The following is a 10,782-nucleotide window of genomic DNA, read 5'->3' as shown; positions in this document are numbered from 1 at the left end:
GAAGGTTTGATTATACATCAAGCCGATGAAGACAGGTATATTTGAAAGGGTGAAGCGATGTAACATTATCAGGTTGCGAAGAGTGTAACAAAGTTCATATTAATAGCAAAATTCAAAAGATGGAACTCCACCTGTTAATGTTTTCATACCAATACTCAGTAAGTCAGGGGATTAGCTAGTGCAATGTGTCTGTGATTTGCCGTCCGTATCCCAAGTGTTTTCCGATTAGCTAACCTCTCTCTCTCTCGCTCGCCATGGGAAAAGCTTGAGTGGAGCTTTCAGACATGTATTTGAATCTCCTATTGAGAGTATGTTTTTTCTGCGGTTAACGCAAGTTTAATAGTACCATCTGCAGTAGCAGTGCTGGATCAATTAGAAAACATCAACAAAAACAATAAAAGAAAACACGAAGGGAGCTTAACAAAATAGGTCTGGCTAGTCCCACATTGCCAATACAAGCCTGCATAGGAAGGAACTCAAGTGTATAAAATAGAAGTGAGCACTACCGAGCAACATACTTACCTGGACGGGGTCAATGGGTGATCAAGAAAGCCCATGGCCTAGGCTAGTGACTTCCATTGCACTTGGGAGGGGTGCTCGCCTAAGGTCTGCCCAAGTGGCAGAGCCTACGTCATAATTTGTGCTAGTGGGGGCCTGCGTTCGCGCGGCCCCTGCCTATTATCCTAGTTTTAAACTTAATCTAGGTCGACTTTCGTTTCTGTCTTGACATCCAGTGTTCTTGTGTCCCTTTCTAGTGTCAAATAATCACTGGAGACTGGAGTTCTTGACACAGGTTAACATCCCAAATGGGTGCGGGCAACTTCGGTAAAATTTTGCAAAGAATGATTATTAGAATGATTATTTATTTGCTTTTTGTTCAATAGCCGATAGCAGTTTCAAAACCCCGTTCCAGCTGGTTATTGTTTCAACTTTTAACCCATCTTTTGTCCGAGCCAGGGTCTAAGATCACTCGCAGTCGAGGGCTAAATTGCTCTCTAATATGTCTGGAAAAGTTTGTCCCAAAAATCCAAGAGTACTGCTAGTGGACTCTTTAAAATTTGGCCAAAATTTGATTATAAAAAATTTATTTTTATAAATTTAGTTAGATACTTTTCAACATACTAAATAACAAAATTAATAAATCTATCGTTATTATATTAAAATATTAATTTTGATATTTTTATTTATTTTTAAAAATTATTTAAAAAAATATTCTATTTTTTAAATGATTTTCGTAGTCACGCAAACTCAATCCATCAACAAATTCATCATTTTCAAATGTCACAATTTGCGATTTCCTATATCTACTTGTCAGTAGATCACATACACCCAATATCAAATTACACAAAAACTCACATAAAATTTCCCATTTTAGGCCACACCCATTTTGAAAGCTTTACAAAACCACAATCCCGTGTATTCCTCATTTCAATAATACAAATCTTAGGCAAACATATTGACAATTTCTTGATTCAGTTCATCTCAATTAAAAAATTTCCTTTCCAAACATAGTTCCCTCTCAAACATAGTTCACACTCAAAGTTTCTGTTTTGTTCTATCGTTCATTTGATTAGGTTTTTGTTTTTGTTTTTGCACTCTATACATTATTAATCTAAAGGGAAAAATAAATACATGCATAGATGCTTACTAGAAGATGAGATTTGAGAGGACGGCGTGTGATTTTGGGATTTCGACTGGTGGTAATACTTTTGAGAAAATAGAAATCGTGTTTCTGGAAATTGATCTCTTAGGTTTTTCACGATTTTTGGTGTGGCGTAATTGGTTTCTGAAATCGTGATTTTACTTCTGAAGAAGATGAAATTGTGTTTGTGCTTTTGAGAACAAATAAAATCGTACTTTAGATTGGAAGACGTGAAACGAACAGTAAGCAAGGAGAGAATTTTTTATACCAAAATAATATTTTTACCAGCAGCTGGGACTCAATAGATTTGACAAGTGAAATTAATGAAAACTAAAATTACTATAATTTTGTTGAGTTTACTATAACTCTTTTTATACAATCTAGTTAAACTTTAACCAAATTCTAATTTTGTTGACTCACTACTGGTGCTATGTGGTCTCCCAATTACAGTTCAGATGTTATTGGTGTGCATTATTGCAACAAAGATGGATGGATCAATTTGGACCATAATTTTAATGGGAAAATGCAAGCACAATAACATGATGGTCCTACTTTCTGGTGAGGACCACAGTACTGGAGTCCTCAAAGAGATGGACACGTGACAAGACAGTAACCGTGTACTAAGATCTTTTCCGAAGGTGGTCCTAGATTTACTTTTTAGTGGTTGTGCAGAAGTTCTTTCCTTACCATTTTTGTTTGCTTTATACCTAGAAAAGGAATGGCAACATGGAGCCGAGGATTCCTTCTTAATTTCTTGCCTTTGAATCGGGATATTTCCTTCAATGAAAAGCATTTCCCACGTCCCATATTACATCTCCGAAGGACTGATTATTGCGGTTCTTTCCGGAAAGGATTAATCATCGTCTAAGATGTCTGAATTCACTTTTGCAGTCCAATTTTACTTATTACAGACTTACTATGTTTGCATGTTGAGAAGAGATGAAGTTGGTTCAACAACCAAATACAACTTTAATGTAAGGCTGAATGTACGTATACGCCATTTTTTTTTTTTTTATAAGCTACCCACTGAATCTGTGAGCTAAGCTAAGAAATTGATGTTTAAATGATTGGAGACTATTTATTATATTTTATTTGTAAACTTATCATCTAATGCTATATTATAAAATGATGAGAAAAATGATGATGAATAGATTCGTCCACGTTGTAATCACCTGAAGGGGCCATAACAAGGTTAAATGCTGACTTGCTGGAAGACAACGAGAAAGCTGAAAATGAGACGGCCTTATCTATTAGGATTGGTTGAAGAGTGTGGTTAGTTTGACGCCTAGAGCTTGATAATGTCGTTGTATATCTTAGATTCGAATTCAATCTTTTAGAGAGAGTGCGAGAGAGAGATGGAAGAAGCAAAGGGATCAGTGGTGAAGCACGTATTTGTAGCAAAGTTCAAAGATGAAACTTCAGCTGCCCAGATCGACCAACTCATCAGAGAAATGGCCAACCTCGTTAACCTCATCGAGCCAATGAAGTCCTTAGACTGGTAACCCTACTCTCCTCATCAGGATCATTATTCTTTGTTCTTACAAGATACAAATGAAAGAAAAAAACACAAAATTTGTACGTACCTAATATGCCTGATGTCGGAGTTTCACATCACATGCCATAGAAAATTCCACACGAATCAATAAACGTATTGGGTTGATTTTTAATATTATTATATCTAAAATCATAGGTTTAAGGTTTTGCAACCAAGTTCTCGTTGGAAGACTTGCAACAAGTCTATCTCCCAACATTTGACGACAATGCTTGAGAGGGAAGTCATTTCTTAGAATAATCTCTCGTACTTGTCAAGCATTAAAGAAAATTGCTGAGTTATTATGGACCTCTTCAACTTGTGTAAATCTCTCTCTCTCTCTCTGCAGCTTGGCATCCTCTGCTTTACTGCATGAGAATATTTACAAGAGAGTTAGAGATGCAACTGAGGTGAACACAGACAAAGAAGAGTGTAAATCTTCCACCTGCATGTTATTCTCTATCAATTTCATCCTCATATTCAACTACCTAGCCATTTACATGATTCAAAAATAACTATTGATCCATAATTAGATGAGAAGCATAAAAGCTAGTGCCAAAAAAAAAAAAAAAAAAAAAAAAGAAAAGAAAAGGGATAGCATACATTAAGTACATCTTCTGGTTTTTCCTCGAATTTAAGTCCTTATACTACTCTATATCTTAAAGGCAGTTTAGAAATGGTATTAACTGCCGATTTAGTGTTTAGAGCTCATAAATCAGCCTCCACTACAGGGGCGGAACTAGAAAATCTAGTTTGGGGGGCTAAGTTAAGAAAAAATAATTTGGGGGGGTTAGATACTAATTTTTATATAATCTACTCTAAAAAATACCTTCTAAAACTTAATTTTCATCAAATTTTAAAAAATTTGGAAGGGCTTTGCTCTAAGGTAGTTCCGTGCCTGCCACTACTCGTACTTCAATAAAATTCTCTGAGGTTTTTTGTTCAAGGACCCCTAAAGACTTAAGGGTCTACGTCTAGCTGAAATGAGCACATAGATTAGCAAGCTTTCCATCGCATCAATAAATCATAAAACTCTGAAAACCAGTTAAAATAAGAAAATAAAGACTTGGAATATTAAACTCTGAATGATCAGTGGTAAATATAATTTGAACAAACTCCAAATATATACGATTTATTTTGTGGTCTTATGTTGTGTGACAGGGGCATGGATGTGAGCGCTGGGAAGAAGAATCAAGGTTTCACTCATGTCTTTGAATGCACCTTTGAGAGTATGGAGGGTATCGCAGAGTATGTTGCTCATCCTGCCCATAAAGAATATGCAAAGACACTCATGCCTAACGTGGAGAAGTTCCAAGTGTTTGATTACGAACTCACTAAGGCTGTCATCTAGAACCCTGCTTCGTCGTCTCTCTACTGAACAAGGATGCATTTGAACTATTTTTATACAAGTTGTGTTTGATGAACTTATTTGAGTTTCTATCTCTCAGACAATTTATTCGAACCTCTGTTTGTACCTGTTCTTCGTATTGGGGTAAATGTGGTGGTCTACTTTAATGCATAGCTGTAGACTCTGCTTTTCTTTCACTCTGTTTGACATGGTATTTATGTTACTGGGTTGTTTGGTAACAGTGGAAGTATATTCTACTGTCATTAAAAATACTTGCTTTTCTTTTTTCTTCCTCTGATACAGCAAGTAATAATTAATGAAAACGTGAATTCAATAGTGCCAAATATTTGCCGACAGATATTGTTCACAACCAATGACAAGATTTTCTATAAATAAATTGCAAATGGCCAACCGGGCTCCGGGAAAAAAAGAACAAAGATAGAAACCGGATTCACTTTTTTTCTTTTTTCTGCTATCGTTGAAAATTGTGTTAGAAAAAGAAAAAGTATGCTTATTTATTTAAGAAATTGGTAAATTATACAGGTGGAGGTGGCAAGTCTAGTAGAAGCCAAAATCCAACACAGTCATCTGAATCCAAGTCTTCTTGAATGGCAAGAAAATGTAACCCTCCACAAGCTTTCTTTGCTGCTTCCCAAGCTTCGGCTTCATTTGTTGTTACAGGAGTTTTCTTGTAAGTGGCATAAACATACCGGCTAGAAATTCCAACAGACAGAAGCAAGCAACCGCGACTGATATCAGTCTCAATTGAGCTGACTTCGAGTCCATTCATCCAAGCTGCAAGAGCAGGTTTTTATCATATGCTCCTTGATATCTATAGGAGCAGCATAAATTGGCTAAGAACTTCACCGAAGAACCAGTATGGTAACAACTAATGGCACGATTTTCTACAAGAGTTGTCATTATAGTTGCTCCTCCAAATGGTGCTTAGTCAACAAGAATCCTGCTCTAGCAGTTAGTCATGCATACCCATTAAGAATCAGAACAATGCATAATTCTCCTTTCCATGCCCACACTCGTATGCCATCCATTTAGCTTGGAATTGATTGTAGAAACAGTAAAATCGACTGAAGTTATAATTATGCACCTATTTTATCACACTACATCTCATGCCACTACTTATGGCAGCAAGACTTGCCAGGCACGAGACATTGTTTGTGGAGTATTTAGGCACTTGGATACTACTATGCATGCCCCTATGACATTGGACTTAAGTACCACGTGCAGCAATCAAGTTCTTAAGATCAATTGCAGCTTGCAGATGGCATGCTAACAAGTATCGGTTATATTCAGAGAGATTTTCAAAAGGATGTGAAAAGCGGTTTGGTCATGTATATAGATAGTGATTAGTGAACCGGATAAAAGGAGCATAAAGATAAGAATCTGCCAAGAATTATGTGCTTATTGAAGATGCAAGAGGAATATATACCTGCTAAAGGCTTAGCACGTGAAGATGTGACAGCCAGTCCTGGAACCAATGTCTTGTCATCGATTTCAATACCTAGTAAATCTAAATCTAAACCTGCACCAAACACAAATGTTGTCTCCAAGGACGAGGCCTCCTCACGAACAGCTGAAAACAGGAGAGTAAGAATCAGTAGAAGCTCATGACATATATTGAAAAAGAAAATCATAGCATCAGCTTTTGAATTAAGTGTAACTTGTTCTGGAGATTGGTACCAATATGTATGTGTTGGTGCATTTGGAGGGAGAGAAATGCTAGATGTTTTGATGATCAAGAGAGAACAAAGGAAGAGCTTAAAGTTTTCTTTTTTAAGACTTTGTTTTTATGGGCGGGGGCTATAGTTTGTAACGGACGTAGTGTCCATGATCTTCTTCTTTCTATTGTATCCGCTAGCTAGGCGTGTTTTCATGTATACTTCCTGTGTACCTGGGCTATGCCTATTTCTATGAGTATATTATCTTTGATTACCTATAAAAAAAAAAAAAAAAATTAAGTGTAACTTGTATGCATGACAGTAGCTTTAGTGAAATGCTGCCTTGATGACATAGCCACATATTAAAATTGGATGTTGAAAAATACCTCATCTGATGGCTAATAATGTAAACAGCAGGGAAAACACTCTCCTAACCTTTAATATGGAGCATTTATATGATTTTTCAAATCATAAATAGGATGGGGGAACTACATAAATCTAGTTGTCATAATTGAAAGTAAAAGCTGCCGTGCCTGTACCTGAAAAAGGTAATTGGACAAATGCCCATTTTTCACCGAATAGATTATCTGGAAGCTCCATTGGGAAAGGGTTGTCTAATGCTAGAAGTGGTTTAGACCCCTTCTGAAAACCAGGATGACGCATGTACACAGTCTCATAGCGTTCTTCCAGCCATAGAAGAAGCGAAAGACACTGAAAAATAACGAAACAACCACAATAAGTGAGAATATAGATCAACCGGTCCAAACTATAAACTCAAACCGGATATTTATAGGTTAGGTAAAAGAACCAAAGAATCCTTCTACACTCAGATGACATTGCATGCAACCTGTGCCCAACATTAGTTCCTGCAAATCATGCACGCAGGCACGCGCGCGCGCGCGCGCACCCACCCACGTATGCACCCACAAGGAGAAGTTGGCATATAGCTATGGGTGTAATCGGTCTGGTCTTGGGGGGGGGGGGGTTTGGACCGGACCGAAAATTTCAGTCCACCCTTTTTCCAGACCGAGACCAGATTGAATACCCCTATAGAGCAAACCGGACAGTTAGCTATCAGTCCAATTCAGTTCCGGCTAGTGTAAAATGGGCCAAACATACAAAAAGCCCAAAATCACTTCTAATGTGTATTTTCAGCTCATCTATACAAAAAAGCCAACAATATTTACACTTTTTAATATAAACTATTTAACTTTATTTACACATTTTGTACTTGAAAATAGCCTAAAAAAAGTTGGAAAAGTTATCAAACTTTATTTGCACTATTTAACTTTATTTTCACTTTAAGTGAGCTCTTTAATGTAGATTATGTAACTAACTCATTAAAAAAATAATTAATTATAATTATATTTATGATGTTAATAGTTACCAACTTAGTACTCAATAGTATGTAAATTGTATTATGATATTTAATGCATAATGACCTATATTAAAATTTTAACATTTTATATATGGTTAGTGAATAATTGTCATTGACTATAGATACTTCATACTTGCTTGCAACTTAGGAATCTTACAAAAAATTTACCCTAATTACTTTAATTAGGTGTAGATACTAGAGTATGTATCATTGCATATAATATTATGATTTATCATAACATATAATGTATTACTTAATTGATAGCATATTAATAATTGTATATTTAACATTTTATTTCGTAAACAGTGATAGGTTAGATGAAAATTACATAATTAACTTATACAATTACTATATAAAATAATATATATAAAATATATTTAAAAAAATATATAATTATATTTGGTCGGTCCGGTTAGGGGTGAAAAAACCCCACCCTGGAACGGGACCGAAAACCGGAATTTCTTATCTATTAGGACTGAAACTGATCGGTTTCACTATCGGTCCAGATCGAAAATTTTACACCCCTATGTATAACTACATTTTCCCAAGTGTTCTATTGTAATTACAAGTCAAAATTCTTTTAATGTGACTATATAACTGATGCAACACCTGTTTTTTCCTTCTCTCTTGTTCTTTCTTGGAGATGGATATATATACAAGAAAAGCCAACAGAAATTTCGACCAACGCTAACTTTGACTTAAGCATCATACTACACTATTAATGAGACAGAACTAAAACCCTTTATGGTAATGTATATGACGGCTATCTTCTAGGAGTGACATCCTTTATTTAATGTTCTCAAAATGTAGCTCAATTCGCTCAAAGTAAGGATCTTTATCCGTGATCCGGTGTTCAACCTAGTTGCCCTTAACCGCATGGGAGCTTACTGTTTTGAACTCCACACATTACAAATGCACATAAATAAAACAAGCGTTAAATTGGATAGTAAGACAAAAAGATTAACAAAGGGATGGACAAGCCATACGCACCCGTTTACTTGGAATAGGTTTTATACCAAGCTCCTTACAAGCTTTTGTTATAATTGTCTGCATCTGTGACCTTCAAGCCAACAATTCACCTTTTGTTAAAGATATTGATCAGAATAGATGCAAAAAGACAATCCCACCCGCCGTCTCACGCACCCACACACACAAAGTTAGGCATAGAATATCGTGTAATAATTCACCTAAAGAAGCGGATTTTCTCTGGTAATGGGACGCCCAAATAGTCGCTTATCGACACAATAGCGTCCTTCAAAGTGACACTGTTGATGACATTGTTGGGGAAAAACTTTGTGAATTGAAGTGAAAGCGAACTGTCGCATACAACTAGCTCCCACACCTTCTTCCCCCTGATATCTAGGATGGGTCGAGAGCAAAAATCCAATTCCCACTCTGAAACGCTCCCGGGATCGATTTCTGGGTCAAGAAAGCAGAGCTCTGCTGTTGGGTCGTCCTCTTCATCATCAACTTCCACTTCTTTTGGTGTAGAAACCGAGCTTTCTGACCGGAAGAGGTCGAGTTTTGATTCGATAGGTGAAGGCTTTTTGAAGAAACAATATGAGATTTTAACGGGTTTTATGAGGGAGGTGAAGATGGGTTTGTGAGACAGGAGCGTCGGGGTTCTTATCCTGGTGGCGTCGAAGCTTAAAGAAGCCATGGGTTACTCTCAATAACCGACAACAGAGTGTGAGAGATAAGAAAGAAAGAAAGACAGACAGACAAGTGCTTATCTTCCGCCAGAAATATCCATCGGTGATAATGGGCCGAGCTTCAGAAAGTACTGGTTATGGTCAGCAGATTTTAGGCCCGGAGCCCGCCCATTTTCAAATTAACATTATTTCCTTCTCCTCGAACATAAAACCCCAACATCTAGTTTCTTCCACCACAAACCCTAAAGATTTGTTAAATTTTCCTTTTAAGTAAAAAGATAACGATAGGATTACTGCTCTTATCACGCTTTTACTATTCTCTTCATTTTTTTTTTATTATTTTTTTTATTTAATGATTAAAAATGTAACTATTAAAAAAGTGTATATTTTTAAATTTTTTACATAATTAAAGATGTTATAAAAATACTTAAAAATAATAATGAAAAGAATAAAAAAATATAGTATATATGTGTTAAGAACTATAAGAACATTATCATCCGGTTCCCTAAATTTTAGTTAAAAATGACACTCTCTATAATTTTATTCTAAATTTTACTCGTATTCAAAACATTTCTACATCCCATTCTCATTCTCCATTCATTTTCTATTCTATTAAAATAATATTTCTCTATTATTTTTTTCTCTCACTTCTATTTACAAATTTAACTACTCAATATTTTTTCTTATGTTTTGAATTATTACTCTAGTGAATATTTTAAATAAAAATTTAAATCATTTTTTTATATTTTCGTAGTTATTTAAATTATTTTTAAAACTATTATTTAAAACTATAACAAATATGAGTATGAAAGAAAATGTAGATAATTGGAAGAATAATTAATATAAATGAAATGAATAAAATATTGATAAAAATGATTTGAGAGATGAATAATGGTTTCTTATATTTGAGAAACCACTGTTTATTTCCTAAACTTTTTCTCTAAAATAAGGATTGGAAGAAGGGAGATTTGACTGTTTGAGAGCATTCTCTAAATTTTTTTCCAAAGAAAAAAAGAAGTTATAACACCAGATGGAAATGCTCTAGGTATCATCACAGTAAATCCTTTTTTAGAAGAATTGATTATTAAAATTTAAAACCTTCCAAGGCATTGTATGAATTGAGCCTCTATAAAGCTTCCCATTCGTCTTCATCTCCTTTTTTCATCTTTGTTGTAGAAGAGACATTTGGTTCTTCCGCTCAAAGGAGAAAGAAAATTTGAGATATGGCGTCCGCGTTCTCATCTCTCTTTTTCAAAAGCAACAACCATGACTATCTTTCTCTTCTTTTCTTTTATAGGCATAAGTATCTCTCTCTCTTCTCTCTCTTTCTCTCTTCAACAGTAGTTGAACAATCACAAGACTAGCATTGCAAAATTCAATGAAAAGACGTGATATGGCCCTTTTTATTGGCAGATTTATTTCTTACCATAGATGCACAGAATCAAGACTCGCACATTTTTTGTAATTAGCTTTATTTTAGGACTCAATCAATTAGTCCACTTTCCTTGTATATCTTTCCTCAGATAGTTCATTGTACATCTATTTATTTGTAAAG

The 10,782-nt window shown here is 35.3% G+C and overlaps 2 protein-coding genes and 1 non-coding gene across 4 annotated transcripts; 2 read left to right on the top strand and 1 right to left on the bottom strand.

The window, feature by feature from the left end:
• The first annotated feature begins 514 nt into the window (after positions 1–514).
• On the top strand, positions 515–675 carry LOC121240158. Its single transcript, XR_005935482.1, has one exon. It is a non-coding gene; the product is annotated as a U1 spliceosomal RNA (small nuclear RNA).
• Positions 676–2,849: 2,174 nt separating this feature from the next.
• LOC121238766 (stress-response A/B barrel domain-containing protein HS1-like) lies at positions 2,850–4,716 on the top strand. 2 transcript variants are annotated; one of them, XM_041135789.1, is made up of 3 exons: positions 2,850–3,140; positions 3,523–3,624; positions 4,335–4,716. In XM_041135789.1, exons 1-3 carry the CDS (start codon positions 2,998–3,000, stop codon positions 4,522–4,524), a joined length of 435 nt encoding a protein of 144 aa, XP_040991723.1. In that variant the 5' UTR covers positions 2,850–2,997; the 3' UTR covers positions 4,525–4,716. The 2 variants fall into 2 exon arrangements, with proteins under 2 accessions (XP_040991723.1, XP_040991724.1); XM_041135790.1 differs by lacking the exon at positions 3,523–3,624 and having other exon boundaries at positions 2,867–3,140.
• A 130-nt stretch (positions 4,717–4,846) lies between these two features.
• Positions 4,847–9,409, bottom strand: LOC121238764 (protein TAB2 homolog, chloroplastic). The gene is made up of 5 exons (XM_041135788.1): positions 8,763–9,409; positions 8,566–8,635; positions 6,737–6,908; positions 5,969–6,112; positions 4,847–5,316 (listed from the first exon to the last, which is right to left on the bottom strand). The coding sequence occupies exons 1-5, from the start codon at positions 9,233–9,235 to the stop codon at positions 5,057–5,059; spliced, it is 1,119 nt and encodes a 372-aa protein (XP_040991722.1). The 5' UTR covers positions 9,236–9,409; the 3' UTR covers positions 4,847–5,056.
• Between the last annotated feature and the right edge of the window lie 1,373 nt (positions 9,410–10,782).

Source organism: Juglans microcarpa x Juglans regia, chromosome 7D (assembly GCF_004785595.1).
Source record: "Juglans microcarpa x Juglans regia isolate MS1-56 chromosome 7D, Jm3101_v1.0, whole genome shotgun sequence".
Taxonomy (NCBI): Eukaryota; Viridiplantae; Streptophyta; class Magnoliopsida; order Fagales; family Juglandaceae; genus Juglans; species Juglans microcarpa x Juglans regia.
This window is presented reverse-complemented; position numbering and strand designations above follow the sequence as displayed.